Source organism: Typopeltis vanoorti, chromosome 6 (assembly GCF_054136105.1).
Source record: "Typopeltis vanoorti isolate ZY-2024b chromosome 6, IOZ_Tvanoo_1.0, whole genome shotgun sequence".
NCBI lineage: Eukaryota > Metazoa > Arthropoda > Arachnida > Uropygi > Thelyphonidae > Typopeltis > Typopeltis vanoorti.
The window spans coordinates 143,730,726-143,752,659 of record NC_143554.1 but is presented as its reverse complement, the minus strand read 5'-3'; the positions used below and the strand labels follow the sequence as shown (position 1 = coordinate 143,752,659).

Sequence of the window (21,934 nt, the reverse complement as noted above, 5' to 3'; positions counted from 1 at the left end):
TTGTTCGTAGTATGTCCTTAGAGCTCTTTTCAGGCTATTGTAGTTTGTAAGGTTTCTGTATTCAAAAGGTAATTGTTTATCATGTCTGGGATGTAGAAGTTTCGCGTGGCCTTTCCGTAGTGATTATTGTATTTATATGTGATATAATTAGTAGTCTGAGGTCTTGTTATATGGTATATATTTCTAACTGTCCTGTAGTTGGAATCGAAGTAATGTTTTAGCAAGGCTGCATAGTGACATAAATGTTTTGCAGTCAGTAATTTGTGTTCTGCCATTGCGATGTTTAAAAGGTCGTGATTTTCTCTTTGTTCCCAAAAGATCAGTTTTGTCATTTTTTACTGTAGCGACATTAATCTATTTAATTTGTTGGGTGCACAGAAAGCATACGTCGTTATAGCCTATCTTAGTATATTTTGGCATAGTGCTTATATTAGTGTTATTAGGCGTATGGAACTATGTCTTTTAACCTGTAGAGTTTGCCATTTATTGTTCGGAGTTTGTTGTGTAGATGGCTTATGTGGCTATTCCAGTTCGTATCTGCGTCGAAGTAAATTCCAAGGTATCATATTGTTTCAACCTGAGTGATTGTAGTGGTTTTGCTGTTCTGTGTGTTTTTTGTGTTGGAAAGTGGATGTTGGATGGTTATATATTTGTTATCAACTGGTCGAGTCAGTGGATTTCTGAATATCATTAATTTTGTCTTTTATGAGTTTAGGTGTATGGAGTTTTTCATGAGCCAGTCTATGATCAGATTTATATCATGTTGCATATTTTTTGGGCTATACTTGCGTTATTATGGATGGATATTATTGCTGTATCGTCTGCGTATTGGAATATCTTACCTTTAAGTGGTAACGGATTAATATCATGAGTGTAAATGTTGAATAGAGTTGGGGAGAGTACAGCTCCCTGTGGAACTCCACAGGTTACTGGTAGCTCTCTGCTTCGGTTTCATCCGATACGTGTGATATGCTTTCTATTTTGGAGGTAGTTTGTAAACCACCTGTGAAGAGGCCCGTCTATTCCAACATGCCTCAGCTTTTCTAACAAGGTTTGATGTGTGAGTGCATCAAATGCTTTAGTTTGGTCTATAAAGCCTACCATGGCAATTTTGTTTTTCTCTAAGGCGGTATTAATTACGTCTGTAAAGACTTCCAAGAGAGATGTTGCTCCCTTATTTTTCTGAAAACCATATTGTGTTTTCGGGATAATATGTAAGATCTCAGTGTATGCTGTGAGTTTCTTCAGTATGATCCGCTCCATAATTTGATTGATAATTGGTAATGTTGCTATGGGTCTGTAATTGCTGAATAAATTTCTTTTTCCATGTTTGTATATGGGTGTGATTATGGTGGTCTTTAGCATACTTGGTATCTGTCCTGTTTTAAATATTTTATTTATTAGTTTTAGTAGGATAGGACTTAAACTAGTTGCATGTTGCTTTATATCTTTAGGTCTGATACCACCTATTCCTGAGCCTTTGTTTGGTTTGATTTGATGTATTGCTGAGAAAAGTTCTGCTTCTTTTATCGTTGGGAACCATAATGTCTGTTTTGATTGCGGTCCAAGTGGAGGGTCTCGTTTTGTGATTGGGGGAATATTTCTGTGAAGTTCTTGGATGGAGTCTGCAAAGTATTGGTTAAAGTCATTTGCTAGTTGTTGGATAGGTTTTGCGTCTTTTGAAGCTGTGTTTTATGGTTTCGGAGGCGGTGGTGTTGGGAACAGAATCTAGCATCTCATTAATCAGATTCCAGGTTTGTTTCATGTTGTTTTGTGCAGAGGTTAATTTGTCTCTGTAGTAGCTTCTTTTTGCATTTCTGATTTGTGTTGTAAGGCGATTCCTTGTTATCTTATATTCAGTTTTTAAAGTTGTGTTATTTGGATATTGCTTTAATTATTTCCATAAAGCGTACTTTCTGTGTATTTCTAGAATTAAGTTTTGTATTATCCAAGGATTTTGTGTTGTTTTTGAGCGAATTCGGACTTTCTTTGTTTTTTCTTCTCTTGCTTGGTACAAAGTATTCTGATTTAAAGGTGTTAAATACTCAGATAGAAAGATTGGCGTATTGTCTCGCGATGCATTTAAACCCTTGACTACTGGTTTTTTTCAGTCTGCTGGCTTTTATGAGATTGTCTCTTGTAGCCTTGCTTGTCAGACGAACTATGACTGGTGCCAGTCGTGGCGAGCCTTGTTTTCTGTTTTTCCTGGGAAACTGATTTATGATCTGAATATCATTATGCTGTACGGAGATGTCAATTGCATGGCCTAACTTTAAAACTACGTCTCTGAGATTTTCTGTGGATTCGGTTTCTGGAAGACCGTTGAAGACAAGGTCTTCTTTATGTTGTTGTTGGTTTAAAACTTCGTATTGTAGTTTCAGGGAATTAATTTCTTGACGGAGTTCCGATGTGGCTTTTATCAATTTGTGCTGCCTCTCAGTTAATGCGTTAATGCTGGTTTTAAAGTCTTTTACCGTTTGTAAGTCTTCTTCGACTTCTGAATTATTAAATTTAACAAACTCTTGGTATTCGCTAATTTTTTTTTGTTATTTCTTTATTCTTTTTATCAAATAGTTCTTGGACAAGATCTACCAAGTTGGCTTTTATATTTTCTAAACCTTTTTCTAGTAATGAATTAACGGAACTCAAATTATAAGACTCACCGTTGTTTTGTTGTCTGTTCAGTTCATCGTCCGATTCTGCCTCCGGCGTAAATAATAATAATAATAATAATAATAATAATAATAATAATAATAATAATAATAATAATATTATTATTATTATTATTATTATTTATTTTTATTATTATTATTGTTGTTGTTGTTGTTGTTCAGCACTTCCATGGTAACTCCCTTCTGTTTCTTTGATCAAATCTAACAACCCTTGCCTCGATTCCTTCTTTCACATTCTGCTTGTTTCTCAGCAGCTCAATAAATTATTAATTTAATGGGTAACATAGCCTACTTTCGTTTAGGAGTGCCCTTCTTTTTACAATGTCATCAGCTCTTTACTCAAATCTTAGGGCATTATTGAAGTGTTATAAAACCAATATATGAAGAATAATATAGGAGGAAAATGTGCACATACCTTTTTTGGTGTTGTCTTCTGTCTCCTTGTCCCGGCGATATGCATTCATCTGCTGTTAAAAGAAAGGGGTATGGGGAAAGTGGGGGTAAAGTAATATGGGTGAATTATTTGAAAAAAAAACCAGGTTTTTTTATATGTATAATATTATTATTAAGTGTGGGTAGAGAGTGTTTGGGAGGTGGGGGTGAAAGAAGGATCTGAAGATAGAAATTATTTTGGGGGAAGAAGAAATATTGATGGAAAAAAGTGAGGGTTGGGAGTAACGGGGTGTGAGCCGTTTCGACAGTGTGTCATCTTCGGAACTCGTGGGGGAAGTGCAGGCTATGTCATGTCAGCTAGGTGTTTCTGTCTTTGGTGTGCTTGTGTTGTTTCCTATTGGTCGGAATCCTGACCTAATTTTTATGGGTGATTAAAAATTAGGGTATGGGTAGGTTTAGGTAGGTGTTAGGTTTTATGGGTAGTTAAAAATTAGGTCACGACTCCTCCCAATAGAAAACAACACAAGCATACCAACGACAAAAACACGTAGCTGTCATGACAGCCTCCACTTACTCAACGAATTCCGAAGACGACACACGGTCTTTATCTCCAGCAGCTGAATGAATAGATCTGTGGAAATATCCCATCTTATATTTTATCTTGTTACTTTTCATTTCATATTAGATAGCCTTAAACTAACTGCTACTTGAAGTATTGGACCCAACACAAATTGTCTGATATTGTTAGTACTAAAATTTCCTTAGTAAAATTAATTTACCAGTATTTGGCGAGTTGACATCTATTTGTTTAATGCGTGTATACGCAAATGAAACATGTTTTTTTTTATTATTATTTCCTTTGCTTCTTACGTTTTTATTTGAACATAAACAGTCCTTTTAAAGTCTTCCATTCGGTTGAAGTTGCGATTTCCTTAAATATAAGTGAAGGGAGTTTTAAAGGATCAAATAAAAACTGATCTGATTTTAGTAATGCATGCTGAAAGTTCTCGATCACTGTCGAAACTTAAAAATTTCACTATTAAAAGATTTTTTTTTCTTTTTAATTTCTCGATACAAAATACCAAATCTCCTTACAAATAAGTCATTATGTGAATATAAAGAGATTTAATTAAGCAGGACCTGATGCATTATTACTCGTACACCGTTTTAAAAATTGCATGGACAACATCAGAAGGAGTGGCACGTGAACCCTCCAAAGCTATCGCTCTGCAAAGTTCAAAAGTCAAGTGGCCAGTGATGTTAATCTGTTCCGCAATGTTAGCAACGTGTCAAATATCAATTTGATATATTGCTAATTTTTCTGTTTTTTTTTTTTAACTTTGTTCAAAATAAATTTAGAATTTACATTTGTGATTTCTATTGAATAGCAATTTAAGGTTTGTTCACAATTTGTGAATAAATATCTAATGACCATAAAGCTTCGTTTTCTTACGGGAAAAAATGTCCTTGCGCGATAATAAAGTCATCCTCAATACCTCAGACGGGGGTCTTCAACATTTCAGACAGTGCAGGCCGCATTAAAATTTTCAATGAAACCCGCGTGCCACTAAGCTATACTGCGGTATTTTGAATAATAAGATGCTTTCCAGATTCACACGGAACGCTGTGCATTTGATAATTTTCATGAAATCCTATAAAAATAATAAACTCGGCTTTAAGAGCGTAGGCAGGAGTCGGGTTCATGATAAGTAAATACAATCACTACTTGAAAAAAGATAATTTAATGAAGAAAACATTCATTTTTTACAATGTCAATAGGCAACTTCGCAATATTTTTCCTTGCCCAGCTTGTCGATGTTGGCATCAATGTTGGAAGTCGCTATGCGCAGATTATTCTCCAGATGCTAGTCCGTAATCTGAGTTCTTGTCTTGGACTTCATATGCTTCATTTTGGAGCATATGAAGTCTAAGACAACTGCTCACAAAGCGCACATCTTCAAAGCATGCCGGCGAAGATTAGGGAATGAGTCCTCAGAAATGTAGTTTTTGTAAAATGTAAACAAGGGTACATTGAATAAATTTTCTCTCAAAGAAGAGTTGTTTTGGAGTTCAAGCAACTCTATTTGTACTGAGCCTAGCATTTCGGCAGCATCGACACTGAATGGCATTGAAAATAAATCTAAAGACGACTGTTGGTTACGAAAATCTCTGAAACTGTCTTCGGACTCACTTTGCAACACGGCTAATTTTGCAACGTGTTCATCAAGAGACGAACAGTTAGACTCAGCGAGAAGCTGAAAATGAGTTAAATCTTTTTTTTGCCAGTTGTGCCTCTCAAAGTTTGAGCTTGGCCACAAAAGATTTCATGTGATCAAACAGAGTGTGCACCAGTTGATCTATGGATTTTAGCTGCGTATGTATATAGGTCATTCATATGCAACGAGATGTAGGTCACAAAGGAAAAATCTGTCATCCACTTCGGATCGTTAAATTCCGCAATCGGATTCCCCTTGGTTTGCATATCTGCTGTATTTCGCTCCTTAAGTCAAAGACTCTTTTAAGAACCCTCTTTCAGTTCAACCAACGCATATCACTATAATAAACAACATCGCCGTGATACGCTATAATCACTATAATAAACAACATCGCCGTGATACGCTTCCCACTTTTGGGTGAACAACTCTTGGAATTGAGGATGATTCAATCCTCTTGCCCTAATAATGTAGACGACAGTCCCAGTAACTTTCATGACATTCTCAAATCTAATAGCTTTCGCGCACTAATTCTCCTGGTGGATTAAACAGTGGTAATGGACGAAATCTTTTCCTTCTAGTTCCGGTTCTTTCCGCAGCAGCGCAACAAACCCTTCGGTCTTTCCCACCATAGCAGGGGCTCCATCAGTTACCATCACCTTCGAGGTTGGTAAAGCTGAGATCGAAACGCTAGAGCGTTTTCTTGGCTGCTTCAAGAATATCAGTGCCTTTCGTCATTCAATTCACAGCTACGAGCGCTTGCAGCTCTTTTGTCATATTGAATTGTTGAATAATGCCATGGACAAAGATATCCAGTTGTATTCTCATCTAAAGGAAGTGGATATGATGTAAATTCGGATGATTGTATTTTTAAATATCCTTCAATTTTATTAGCAAGTTCTTCGACACGTCGTGCTACAGTTACCCCAGACTAAGGCTATAAATAGAAGGTACTCTTACTTGCCGCCATTTTGGATCTGGGGTCGCCCACAGTCGCATTCGTTCGAGGTCTTGATTTTTTCGACTTTAGAGCGAAACTTTATAGGAGCCCACCATGTGTGTGTGTGTGTGTGTGTGCGCGCGCGCGTGAGTGTGTATATGGTGGGATGGTCCGAATATAATGAATAAGGACTCGTGGACCAACAGGGCCATAAGCGGCAATCATTTTGATTGTAAGGGAAGCGGCACTCCCATGGACCCCTAGCTGGATCGATCTCCTCTCCTTCTACTACTTTGAGGAAGATCCACTTACTTTAATCTTTCCTATAAGGCCTTATTAGCCATCTCTTCTTATTTTATGACCCTATGCTATTAGAGTTCTCGAGGGCCATGGGGTCTTTTCATTTCTGGCCTTACAACTATGCCCTCTCTATAAACCTTACTGTAATGCTTCTATAATCTATTCTTTCCCCCTTCAATATACCCTATTCTTCATATGGGTTTAAATTCGGAAGAAGGCTAGTTAGGAAGCCTTAAGGTAGCAGCCCTACCACTGGACTATTCCATCGTCAGGCTAGTCCCCTGACATGGATAACATAATTCTACTAGTAAGCTGATATAAAAAGATAATCGGATTGAATCTATAGGAAACGACCGTGGAATGGAAAAGGTAAAACAAAAATGGAAATGACAAAATATAATACACTAGCAAACTGGAATGTAAGAGGAATAGCATATAAAGAAATAGAATTAGACCAATTATTAAATGAAGGAAATTTTAAAATAGCAGTAATAACTGAAAGTCCTCGCGGTTAGCCTAGTGGCTTTGCGCTTCGCAACCGTATGCCTGGGTAAGGAGTGTCCTAGGTTCGATTCCCGGCGGAGACGTGAGGAGCTGAAGGATCTTCCTCAGCCATAGCCAAGTTAGCCGGTCTTGGGCGCGGGACGTAGGGTTTTTTCCGCTAGTTTATCTGGGGTTTTTCATCCCGCAAGCAGGCAAACCGGCCCCGTGAACTCACAGGGATACAGCCAAGAATACCTTGAGGCATAGGAGTGACCATTCTCTCCTCGTATTTTGATTACGAAATCCAAGCATGCTTGGAAGATTGTGGGCCTTAAAGGCCTGTTAAAACAATTGGAATAGATAGTAATAACTGACACAAAAAAGAAATTAAAAGGAACCATGAGAATTGAAAATATTAATGTGATATACAGTGACAGAGACCAAAGAGCACAAGCAGGAGTCATGATTTGGATTCATAACTCCCTTTCAAAACAGTTAAAACATTATAAATTATGGAATGAAAGAATAATAGAAGCTAGAATAAAAATAGATAGAGGCTATTTAAACAATAATTGGTTTATATGCCCCAGAAGAGGGAAGAGAACAGGATAATATTGATTTTTATAATCAGCTACAAAACATATATAATGAAATAAATAAAAATGATTACGTAATTTTAGTAGGAGACTTAAATGCAAGAATTGGAAACATTATAATTAATAATAATATAGGAATACATGGAGAACATACTCTAAACAGGAATGGGAAAAATATTGATTGACTTTGTAGTTTATAATAACCTAAAAATAATGAATTCCTTCTATAAACATAAAGACATAAATAAATATACTTGGGCAGCAAGAGGTTGGAAATCAATATTAGATTATTTTATACTAAATGAAAAGACATCAAAATATTCACTAGATGTTAGAGTTCACAGAGGATATGAAATAAGCAGTGACAACTTCCTTGTTAAAATAAAATTAAGATTGCCATCTAAATGGCTATAAGTAAAAAGAACAGAAAGAAAAATTGAAACATCTGTTTATAAAACTAGACTATTTAATGACACAAATGTACAATGGCTATATGAACGAAGAATTAACTAATATCTAGAAAAAACAAAGCAAAATGAAGAAATTGGAATAGAATGGCTTAATATAAAGACAATACTAAATGCAGCAGCAAATGAAAGCTTAGAAAAGACCAAAAAATTCAATAAAAGTAAAAAAAAACTGAAGATCTGGGATGATACAATGAAAGAAATAATCAAAAAGAAAAAAGAAGCCTATCACAAATGGTTAAGTAGTAAAGGATTAGAAGATGAAATAGAATATAAAAGAATAAGAGCCATAGCTAAAAGAGAAGTCAAAAAAAGACATAGAGAATCATGGAATAAATTTGTTTCTAATTTAGAACATGATTTATATAAAATAAGACCCAATGTATATAAGATTTTGAAACACCTAAATGCAGATACCAAAGAAAACATAAAATTAAACACTGAATTGAAATTAGAAGAATTTCTAAATTACTACACAGAACTGTGGACAGACAAATATTTTAAAAAAGACAACTGGCAAAAAATTAACGAAAATGAAAAGGAAATAACTGAAGAAGAATTAGAAATCAGCCTGAAAGAAACAAGAAACGGAAAATCACCTGGAGAAGATACGCTAGGTTCAGAACTATATAAATACGCAGGAACAAGATTCAAAGGAAGACTCTTATTATTTTTAAATAAAATTTACTCAACTGGTATCCCTCCAAATAGAATGGAAAAAAGCAATTGTGATTCCTCTCTTTAAAAAAGGTAACAGAGATGACCCTAAAAACTATAAAGGTATCAGTATACTAAATTCCTGTTACAAAATATATAGCAGAATCTTAAATAGCAAACTAATCAAATATTCCGAAAACTTTATTTTAGAAGTACAAAATGGTTTTAGAAAAGGAGGATCATGTATAGACCTGGCCTTTTGTCTAAAATTAATAATAGAGAAAAGAAGAGAATACAATTTAGAAACACATATTGCATTTATTGACTTTGAAAAAGCATTTGACAACGTTAAAAGAAACATATTATTTAACATATTAAACGAAAGACAAATACCAAATAATGTCCTAAGAGCTATCACAAGTATATATGAAAATAATCAAATACAAATAAGATTAAATCACGAGCCATCATATAGGAAAGTGATAAACCAAGGGGTCCGACAGGGATGTCCCCTCCCAGCAACACTTTTTAATATATATACTTAAATGAAATAATAATAAAATAGAATACAAATTTACATCTAGGAATTAAATTTTCTCCTACAGTAAACTTAAACACTCTCCTTTTTGCAGACGACCAAATAATAATTACAAATTCTGAAGATAAACTACAGAAAGCTATTTTAGATCTAAATGAGATATCCCAAGATTATGATATGATAATATCAACAGAAAAATCAAAAACCATGGCCTTTAAAGGACAAGATCCAGCAAGAACTAAAATAGTAATAGATAAGGAGATCTTAGAACAGGTGAATTCCTTTATCTACCTAGGATGTACGATCACATATGAAAATGAAAAAGATATAAACTTAAAAATTGCAAAATATTTAAAAATAATATGTGTAATTAACTCTATATTTAAACCAAACCTAGTTCAAAAACAAACCAGACTAAAAATTTACAATACATTAGCCCTACCAGTCTTATGGAAGCGAAATCTGGACAATAAAACCAAAAGACAAACAAAGATTAATAACAGCAGAAATGGAGTTTATAAGAAAAACTGCAAAGTATACCCGATTTGATCACAAACGAAATGAAGAAATTATGAAAGAATTAAACCAAGAACCAGTAATAGAAAAAATTTAAAAAATATAAACATAAATGGATGGAACACGTTCAAAGAATAAAAAGAGAAAGATTACCAAAACAAGCCTTAAAACACAAGCTATTAGGGAAAAGAAAACCAGGACGTCCTCTGAAACGATTCAACGATGAATTCTTAGGCCGAAACTGGCCATGCTAGGCCTAAATCCTTGATATGCATGATGATGATATATATATATATATATATATGTAAGAAAAATCTTATGAACTTGTATATAGTACATATATTGGAAATACTGTTATTCTATTACACAGATCCCCTCCCCCCGTACTTGCCGCCATTTTGGATATATTTTGGCGGTTAGAGCTCGTATCATTTATCGGTTAATAGAAATGGCTGTATAACAAGCATTGATTTTTCGTGAATTCATAAAGAAAAGACTTTCCATGTCCTTTATTATTGGTTGTACTGCTTTATATGAATTAGCGATTTTGATAAAATACTGTTATTAATTTTAGAAATTCTGTATTGTCTAAATCCGTACTTTAAAATACCGAACTGAAAGTCCTGGGTTTCCGTGGAGGTGTCATGTAATAATATTAATAATATAATAAAACAAAACTAGGCATATGACTTGTAATTATCTTTGAAATATATGATATATATATATATATATAATTTATGTTTACATATATATATATATATATATATATATATATATATATATATATATATACACACACATACATACATACATACGGGGAGGGGGATGTACTGTATGCAAGTTCTTAAGATTTTTTCTTATATTTCAATATGAACTATTAAAAAGCAAGCAGGTCAATGATAATTTAAAACTTATTTATGTTTACATATATATACATACATACAATTTGGAGCAGAACAACCTTCCATTTCGCTAAAAAGTCGAAAAAATCAAGAGCTCGAACGAATGCGACTGTGGGAGACCCCAGTTCCATAATGGCAGCAAGTAAGCGTACCTTCTATTTAGAGCATAGGTTCCCAAACTTTTTCGGGCCACTGCCCACTTTGCAAGACAAAAATTTTGTAACCCACCCTATTAAATTTTGTAACACCCACCTATTATACACACATATATACATGCTCTGTTTTCATATTGACAGAAAATTGACATCTATTTCTATCTTACATGGTAAATTTTCAAATGATTAAATAATTGTAATAGAAAATTGATAAAATATTGATCGTGTAAGACGGGCATAAGATGAATTGAAATGCAATATTTAAATTATAAATGATTATCTAATCGCAAAATCACGAAAATAATTAATTTTTAAATATATATTATTAATTTCTTCTATAAACAGCCACCGATCCCTAGACCGCATGAACGCCTCCCAAATGCTTCTGATCCCACTATAGCCCCCCGCCCCCCACTAGAAGGCTTCAGCGACCACTGGGGGACGGTACCGCCCACTTTGAGAACTTATGATTTACACCCTTACTCCAGACAAACTCGGTTTTATAAACACCTCCTTATTATTTGGTCACAGAATATCACCAGTAGCAATGAGACACTAATTCACAAACTCGCCGTCCAATAAAGCTTTTGATTTTTAGTAATTTGCTGATATTACATAACGTTCTTTGAAGCACGCTTCACTCTCTTCCCTCTGCCTTTTAAACGTACCCTGCTGGCATTTTAAATCTATTTTGAGACTGTTCACTTTGTCCACACGAAGGTGCCCTTCAAGATGATCGAAATTGGTTTAGTCCCGAAGGTGTGGAAAGAGGGGAATATAGTTTCACTGCATAACGGAGGATCCAAGTCTACGGTTGCAAATTACCGACCGATCAGCATATCAGGAGTCGTTGTCAAGGGCTTGGAGAAATTAGTCAAGGGAAAAATACAGGAATGGATTGATGAAAATGAGGCTTTGTGAATGGTAGATCATGCCTCAGTAACTTGCTCAAGTTTTATAACAAGGTGACGGCTGAACTGGATAAGGATAATGGATTTACATTGATACTGCTGGACCTGGCAAAGGCGTTTGACAGGATACCACATGGAATTCTAATCCGTAAACTACAACATATGGGAATGGATATAGGGTTGGTGAGATGGATAGGTGGGTGGTTGATGGAGAGATATCAAAGAGTAGTTTATTACGGAGTAGAGTCCAAAAGAGGGCCTGTGACTAGTGGTGTGCCGCAGGGTTCTGTTCTTGGACCACTGCTGTTTAATCTGTTCATTAACGATATAGGGAAGGATCTAAGAGGAACAGTTCATTTGTTTGCTGATGATGCAAAGTTGGGTAGGGCGATAGTGAATGCAGAAGATGTTAAAATATTGCAGAATGACTTGGATACATTGGAGTTCTGGGCTAAGGAGAATGGATGTCAATTTAATGTGACAAAAATATAAAGTTATGCATTTTGGGGTGAAAGGATTAGCAGCAATATACCACATTGGTGGAACTGTACTCCAGGAGATTGATGAGGCCAGGGACTTGGGAGTGTTGGTGGATAGGGAGATGAAGTTTAAGGGGCACATTGCAAAAGTAGCTAAATCAGCTCATCATGGTTGTTATAAAATACCTTGACGAGCAGAGACAAGCAAGTTATTGTTCCTCGGTACCGAGCCTTGATAAGATCTAATCTCGACTACTGTGCCCAGATTTGGTCATTTCGGTTCCTTCTTGATGGGGAGGAGGTGGAGAGGATCCAGAGGCGAGTGACTAAGATGATAGCAGGTCTATGGAATGAACCATATGAGAACAGGTTGAAGATTTGTGGGTTGCAGAAATTAGTTGATAGGCGGAAAAGGGGAGATAGGATTGAGACATTCACATTGCTAAAGGGTTTCTGTAGGATTAATTCAGAGGATATTTTTGAGATCAGGACTGGTGGTGGGAGAACTACCGGATACCTATGGAATCTGGACAAGAGTGTGATTAGCAGAGGTGTTAGAGCTGGGTTCTTTACTTTTAGAGTGGTAAATGAGTGGAATTAGCTGCCAGTTTCTATTGTGTGTGCTATGACGGTGAGTGAGTTCAAGGCAATGTATGATAGATACTGTAAGAATGTCGTATAGTTGTATGAACATAATATTTAGGGCTTCCCGCGATGAGATAAGGACTCCCTTGAGTCGCCCGGAATAATAATAATAATAATAATAATAATAAATTGGACGCATGCTTTGTCTCTTAGTGTCATTTTATATTACATTCTTTTGATGCTGACACTGACTCACGATAAATTAAACACATTGGCTTATCGTCGGAACAAAAAACTACAAATTGGTTCACCTTTCATTAAAAACCCAACAAGAATCATTTTATTTACGCGTTTTACTCGTATACGCCATAGTGATGGAAGGTGAACCCCAAAAAAGACCCAAAATTGTCGTATAACGGTTATTATCCATTGAATGTGTTTCATATTAATGAAAAAAGTTTGGCAATATAAAACCACAATAGGCTATGGCTGACACGACGAACCTGCGTGCCTTATACACGAATATCACACTGTTCGCGACTGTATGACTGACTGTGGATGAGATCCTCTTGTATTTATATGAAAATAAAGAAGTATCGAGAACCTTCGAGATGTAATTGTAAGGCTCTAGACATGCACTCGAACGAACCGAACGAACCGCTGCTTCAGCCGAGACATTAGTACCAGTTCTTAAGTACCGCTTGGCGCTGGTAGATGGCTGAAGAAACATGTCTATTTAATATTTATTTTTATAGGATTTTATGTAAAGATTCAAGTGCACAGGAAAAGATGGCTAGGTATATATTAGGTTGTAATCTAGCGAATGACAGAATCATTTCTCTCAGAGTGAGTGGACATTCAATAAAGCCATCATTCAGGTTTATGCACCCACAACAGAGACACCAAAAGAAGACAATGAAGAATTTTATGGCAAGTTACAAGAAGTGATGATGCAACACCAAAGGACGATTTATGGCTACTTATCAGAGATTGGAATGCAAAAGTGAGAGAGACTGAGGAACAAAGAATAACAGATCGTTTGGGTTTAGGTATTGGTAACAGTGCGGGGAAGAGAATAGTTGAGTTTTGTGCAGAGAATTCTTTGTTTGTTGCTAACACCTGCTTTAAACAGCACTAAAGAAGATTGTACACATGGATATCACCTGATGGACAATACAGAAATGAAATTGACTATTTACTTGAACTAAGAATAAGATGGAGAAGTGCAATTCAGTCTGTCAAGACTTTTCCAGGTGCAGACTATGGAACAGACCATGACTTATTAGCGTCTACGACACATGTGAAATTACGCAAACTGAAGAGAACAGAAATATCGATCAGATATGATCTTGGAAACATACCAGATGAATACAGTATTAATAAACAGAACAGATTCAACACATTCAATTTGTGTGAAACAGAACCAGATGAACTATGGGAATAGATTAAAGATTTAATTAAAAATGAAACAAAAAAGAGCATTCTAATAGATTCTAAGAAGAAGTTTAAATGGCTGTCAGAAGATTCTATCAAAACTGCTCAGGAAAGGAGGAAAGTGATGGTCACAGGAAATTTGCAGGAAGTACGGCATTTCAATGCAGAGTTTCAACGACAAACCAGAAGAGACAAGGAAAAATACTTTAACCAGGAATGCCAAAAAATAGAAGACCAAAACAAGAAAGGAAAAACAAGAGATCCTTTCAAAACGATCAGAGAACTAACAGGGAAGTTCAGTGCTAAGGTGACAATATTGAAAAGTAAACACAACGGATATCTTACAGAAGCTGCAGACATCAAAGAAAGATGGAAAGAGTATACAGAAGCCTTCACAGAGAGGACTCCAAAATTACTGAGAAATTTGAAGAGTAGGATTATACTGTACACAGGAGCCAGTACCACTGGAGAGTGAAGTGAGGTGGGCACTGCAACAGCTATCCAGTAAAAATGCACGAGGAGAAGATGGAATACCTATTGAACTGCTCAAAATCCTGGGAGAAGAGGTAGTTAAAATTTTAACAGCTGTATGTGAGCGAATTTGGATCACAACTAAATGGCCTAGGGAATGGAAAAATCAGTTCATATACCTTTATTGAAGAAAGGCGATGCAAGAGAGAGAGAGAGGGAGATCTAGAGCACTGATTTCTCATGCAAGTAAAGTCTTACATTAAGATCATTCAGAAAAGACTGGAACCACTCATGAAGAAAGAAATGCCAGATGAACAGGCATGATTTCAAAAAGGCAGAGGAAGAGGAGATCAAATCGCTAATGTGAGAGGGATAATATAAAGAGCACAGAAATATCAAAAGAATGTCTACCTTTGTTTCCTTGAATAATGCAAGGCTTTTACTCTGTAGATAATGTGATAATGTGGAATGTGTTAAGAACAATGTGAGGCCCAGAGCATTTCATTATCCTTCTGAGGAATCTTTATTATGAACAAGAAGCTACTGTCCGAAGAGATCTTGGAGAAACTGAGTATTTCACAATAGGTAAAGGAGTGCGAGAAGGATGTATTTTATCTTCGTATCTGTTTATCATGTACATCGAATACATTTTAAGAATGGCAGGGCTGGAAGTGTCTTCAGTTGTAATCAAAATTGGTGGAAAGAAATATTAATAATTTAACGTAACGTAATCAGATGTTACCACCTTGCTAGCAGAATGCAAAGAAGATTTGGAGGAACTTATTATGAAAGTTGAAGAAGAAAGTGTCAATATTGTCTTAAACTTAACTTGAAAAAGAAAAAAGTTATGGCAACATGGGAACTTAGCGATTTTGAAGTACATGGGGAGTTAATGGAAGCAGTTAAAAATTTTGTGCTCCTAGGATCCCGAATTGATCAAGATGGTTTTTGTACTGAAGAAATTAGAAGAAGATTATTACTCGGAAAGAAAACAATGACAGATTTAAGCAAGAACTTTAAAGATAAAGATATTAGCCTCGCAACAAAAATCACGATCGTGAAAGCAATGGCATTCCATGCAGTACTGTATGGATGTGAAAGTTGGACCCTGAGAAAGAGTGAAAGAAGGAATATAGATGCATTTGAATTATGGGGTTGGAGATGCTTACTAAGAATACTATGGACTGCGAAGCAAACCAATAAATCAGTGATAGCCAGAATAAAGCCAGATGTCTCCCTCGAAGCTATGATCATCAAGCAAAAATTGTCATACTTCGGACACATTATGTGAAAAAATGACAGTCTGGAGAAGATGATGATGATGCTTGCTAAAGTTGATGGAAGCAGGGAGAAAAGGAAGACCAAGAATTAGATGGGTGGATGGAGTTAAAGAAGCAATTGGAATGCGCTTGGATATTATGAAAGATATGGCCAGGAACAGATCTGAATGTATGTTCATGGAGTCACCAGGAGTCGAAAACGACTCGATGGAACATAAGAACAAAATCAAATGCACAGCGTTCCTTATGAATCTGTAAAGCATCTTACAATTCTAAATACCGCACTATATCTTAGTGGCCCGCGGGCCTCATTGAAATTATTTTTTATTTAATCGGGTTTAATGTGAAGTAGTTATTTTTTCAAAATGGCCGGCTGGCCACTGCAGAGCTTCGCGGACCACAGGTGGCCCGAGGGACATGCGTTGAAGACCCCTGCCTCAGACCATTGTTAAATGAAGACAGCAAACAGCATTCTAAAATGAATAATAATAATAATAAACAGGTTTCAATTTTGCCGTCTCTCCTAAACATATTTCTAAAGTCAATCTCTTATGCACATTGAAAAAGCTCTTCGAAATCTACCAATTAATACCGATAATACGACTCCAGGAGCATGAACATGACGGACTATATATCAAAATATATGTTCTTCTCTCAGATTGGTCCTACTTGGGAGAATCTAGAATAAGCCAATGTGCTTCTGTGATGTTAATTGCAATCAACACTGAATATAGTTCGTTATGCTATTGTTGCCTAACTTAAAGAAATCAGATGGATACTTTTTTTCACAATATTTAAAATGTAGTCTCATCAAAAGACCTTACATGGTCCGAAGGTAGTGTAGTACATTAGTTTTATATTCTGATATACTGCTTCTATTTGTTTTGTAGTTAATTTAGAAATGATGCTTTGGCATAACTTTGTAACAGTGCAGATGTTTTTTGACTGTTGTATCTTATATTCTGTCATTGCAATTAAAATAAAATTGAATTAGTTAATTAGGCTGAAAATCGAATGTCTTTCTTTACCACATAGCATGTCTATATCTGGAAAACCTGGCATAAGACTTAGGATGGAATACACTTTTTCCACCTATTCCACGAGATGTGCAAGAGAATAATGGTGAATATCACTCCAACAATACTCTATTGAATTTGCAGCAATGATTGCAATTTAAAAGAAAAAAAATTGTGTGCAGCTAAACTGATTGCCAGAATTCAGTTCCAATCGTGATATCCCAAGAACATTTTAAAAGACGTTTCGTATAAGCACTAGTTTGCTGGTTAGTCATAACACATTGATCTTACTGCTTTAATTTCTTTGCCCGCTATGGTAGCCAAACTTCATTTACTGACAATTTCATTATTGGTAGAGACTAGGTCTTTGATATCATTGATAATTTTTTAGAGGAGAACTACATAATTCTATAACACAGTATTATATTTCCTATACATTACCTTCCTATATATTCACTATATATTCACGTATGCGTGTGTGTTCTATGCTCAATTTGATGAGGTGCGCGGTCAGAGTCCCAAGTTTCTCCATGGAGAGAGAGAGAGAGAGAGAGAGAGAGAGAGATCCTTATTCTTGCATTGTAGAGGTCTATTAACTCTTATATTGTTGAAGTCAAAAAAGCGTCGCTACTCATTAACTAGAATCGGACATGTGACTTTCCTAGAAAGCTAACTCATAGTTGAGCCTGCAGTAACAAAAAAAAATAAAAAAATGTTTAGAGAATATATTGGTTTACCTCATCATGAGTATGCGTTGATTAGCTTCAGCTAAGCTACAAAGGCTTCTTATAACTTTCTGTTTATAATAGCATGTACATATTCATGCAGGAACTTAATATACAAGGTGATGACACATTGAAATGATAAAAAAAACAACAAAAGAAAACCATGGAATGATACGTTTCGTTATACCAAAGTGGAATAAATGGTTACATTTCAGACAGTCTCTATAATTCAGTTGGTTTAAAGACGATGCTTTGATTGAAAACACCTGCACTGGAATTCTGTATAGGACGGAAAGAAACTTCTTGAAAGATTTTCTTTTGAAGGCAATTTAATCAGATTATTAAATCCCGATTTAATAATCGGGATTTGAACTTCCCGAAACCTGGGTTTTTCATTCCATTAAACAGACAAGTCTGCCGGTGAACACACTTTATATAGCCTGCTATAAAGAAGACTATATATGGAGTCTTGTCTTGACATCAAGGTTGTGAAGCCAAAGCTTGAGTGTTAAGCCGCTGAACTTAGCATGTTAAGGAAAATATTATTCATATTTACTTGAAATTGCTTTCATTATTTGCTTTCTTGTTTTAGACATTCTGCGTTGAGAAAATCATGATACATCATGAAAAAGCCATTAATCTGAACGTGAAATGCCTGTACAGCGAGGAAGGATGTACTGTAGAACGACTTCTGAGGGATATCCAGGTAATTAGTCTTCATTGGTTTTGCTCTTTTTTTTAAATAATTGTAAACATTTAAATGAGTTATGACTTATTCGCGTCTTTGTTTAACAGATGCATAATAATGATTCCATGGCGAGCGTGTGATCTGTGTGTGTGTGCTTTACAACTACTTAAAATAGTCTGTCTTAAAAGTTGTCTTTCGATTTGTGTCATGGTTTTAAGAACACAACGCTAACACAAAGAAGGAGAGGAAAGGAGTCCGCGTTATGAATATATATGATCCTCATAAAAAAAAACCCAGAGAGGCAGTTGTCAGAGTACTTGTTTTAACATGCATACTCTTAAAGTATTATTTACATGATATATTTTTGTCTCATCCACAGGTTCACATTGAATGCTGCTCCTATCTTACAGCTGATTGTCCTCTGAAATGCAATTCAAAGGTATGTCGAAAAGACTTATTTGATCATATGCTAACCAAATGTCCTGAAATGAAAGGTGATCTCTACAGCGCACAGCCTTCCAAGAGAACTCCAAATGTAAGTAAATTATAATACGATATCATATGCAATGTAGTTCTTTCCAGCAGTGGCAATTGTATCTGTTAGTACCAATTTAAGCGACTAAAGCGATATATAGCCTATCTCTCTCTCTTCAACCAAGTCACCCACATTATCGCAGTGAAACCTGTTTACAGGTGTAACAGGAGCTCTGGCACACTTGGGGAGTATTGCTGCCATAAAAGCATATCTTCCCTAGTTGGAGGAAATGCCAACTAGATCTCTAGGCGGCAGTTGTCTTTAATTCTCAGTCACCATCTTGCTTATTGGAGGCCTAAAGTGGCTACCTTCCTTATTTGGATTTCAGAACAAGGGCAGCAGTTTCTGTTACCTTCTCTCTTCTCACATGAAATGAGGGTGCCCCTCCTCAAAGATAAGTTAATTAATGTGTAAAGGAACCGGAACCTCCTTAGAAGAAGCGTTTGCACTCCCAATAACGTTCAGCATTTTTCAACCCAGGAAGAATGCATAATAAATGCATTATGCAGTCCATACAGCATTGCAGTATTCACGACTGAAAGGAATTACGCTGTACATGGGATACCAAAGCAAATCATATCACCGCCTTTACAGAAGTAGACTACTTGTGAAGATAATTCATGTGCAAAATGTTGTTTAACTTTTGATTGATACATATTATCTTAAAGGTACAGAAAATTATCTAAAATTTATCTTATATATACAGTAATACACGACTTTACGTTTGTATATAGAAATATAAGATTTTGTCTTGATTTATTTTTCATTATGTTCGCGATCTAGATACAATTTATGCAGTCTTGAGCATCATACTTCATTGGATTCCACCCTCTGGTTTAGCTCTTGCTAACTGGCTGATCAAGGTCTTCTGGGTGGTGATTGCTTCAAGATTTTCGCTGGTTAGGGCTGTGCATGGTGCTATAATGGACCAAGAATTGCATAGTTGTCCACGAATTGTCTGTCTGTCTGTTTGTTGAAGTCACTGCCATGTATTTTATGTGCTGCGCTTAGAATGACCATTTTAGTTTACTCACTGAGATCATAGAGTTAGTATTACGTCACATAGAGTTTTTGGAGATCCTCTGTATCTTTATATAAAGGTCAAGTCGATCTGGATAGTCAACTTTCCAATAATGCATAATAATAAATATATATGTCCTAAGGAGAACGTGTATCGTACGTCATGGATACTTACTTAAGTGATGTGAATTTTAACGCCATATGGCCTAGTCTAGAAGATACTTAATGGGGAAGATACTTTTCTTGAGTATTTGATTGGGTCTGGAGATTCTCTGTACCTGGTGCAGAGGCCTGCTTGGCAAATTATAATCCTCTGGCCCGCCTTCTACCTTTTGCAATTGGATCACCAGATTGCTCTTTGGTGATCGCTCTGTTTTCTGTTAGATTGTTTGCTTTTCTTTCTTTGTGAGTTCAGTAGTACATCAAGGATCTGTGCTATCACCTGCTATTCTCCTCCTGTAATATGTAGTAAGTGTTCTTCTGTAAATTACTTCAAATCCTATTCATAGCTTGCTGATAGAGTATACGTCATTCCCCTTCCTCATTTGGCAAAGTTTGTAGTGACTAATCATCAGAATTCTGAAGATCTCCCAGAACTAACGTCCTAACCTGTGATTTTCTTGCTAATAAAAATCGGGTTAAGGTAACAGGGTAAATTTCAATGCTGCCGAAACAGAGTTACTCTCTATATTTTTAAATATAGGTACTCTTTTCGGACGGATACGCCTTCAGCCTTTTCTAGGACACCTTATCTGCTTATTATCAGAAGATGTGTAAATTTTGAAAATGTCCATAATTTGAAATCATTTGAAATCAATGAATTTTTCTTCTTTAACGACAAAATTTCATATCTAATTTTTATCGATGGTTTTCACGATGGCAGAATAACCGAAAGTATTTTCCTAGTATAGGAAACATCAACATTTCCCTCGACGAAATTCCATGCAAATGTTCCAATCTCTCTATCTTTATTTTCTCGAGTTCTGGGAAAAGCAGCTCCAGACTCGAGACATTTCATAAATTGAAACTTACAAATGTGAAACAAAAACATCAAATGTATTCACATTTTTATGATTTTTAAAAAATAAATAATAAAACTTATATCACAGATTATATACAATGATTAAAATATTATTAAGAATTTAAATATTTATCGACTGCAATGGATACGTCATTTGGTATTTTAAAAATATCAAATGAAGATTTTTAATCCGTGAAATTTACGTGAACATTAAACACCGTCATGTAAAAAAGAAATGTCTCATGATGAATATTTTTTTCGACCGGTATATATTATGGGATGACATGAACTGGGTTTAATAGTTTGATGATTAGTCTCCTGAAAATGCTTAATTAATGGGGATATGGGGCTAACTAATAGTATGAAGTTATTATTATGGGAATCTCAAACCAAAATATTGGAGGGAGAGTCCCATCAAGGAATACAGCAAGTTCATAATCTCAGTTAATAAATTGTAAAGTACATTTTACACATGCAGATTTATTAATGGCATATTAGTAACCTATACTGTGCACTTATATACGTCAAATTTGAAGAATCTGAATGCATATATGGTTGTACTTATCTGACCTGCTTATTTCCAGAGGGTGTCGAATTCTGTTTTGAAGTGGTTTCAATTGAATGAATTTTTCTCCTTTAGATGCAAAATTATAATCTGTTCATGTTAGGAGTTGCATGATATATTATCTCTCTCTCTCTCTAACCACGAATGTTTCTTGATAGAAATTTATTTTCAAAATAGAGTATACTTTGTTTTTTACTCTCTTGAACATTTATCAGCTCAGTAAAAATAATAATAAAATTAAAAATAATTTTATACAGATTCAGGAAAACCAAAGCGTGGCCGATACTCATCAGCATTACAAGAAGACTAACAACGAATCAATGGATGTTAGAAATTGCAAACATCAGAGCACACCGATTTATTCCTATTTTA

At 35.5% G+C, this 21,934-nt stretch overlaps 1 protein-coding gene across 9 annotated transcripts in view; it reads left to right on the top strand.

Moving 5' to 3' along the window:
- The window catches only part of LOC150106008 (uncharacterized), a 147,864-nt gene that overhangs the window by 18,114 nt on the left and 107,816 nt on the right, over positions 1-21,934 (top strand). For all 9 annotated transcript variants that reach the window (XM_090394461.1, XM_090394458.1, XM_090394464.1 and 6 more), the window contains 2 exons: positions 18,326-18,439; positions 18,801-18,956. In XM_090394461.1, coding sequence (XP_090250587.1) covers positions 18,326-18,439; positions 18,801-18,956 — 270 coding nt within the window. The remainder of the gene's footprint in view (positions 1-18,325; positions 18,440-18,800; positions 18,957-21,934) is intronic.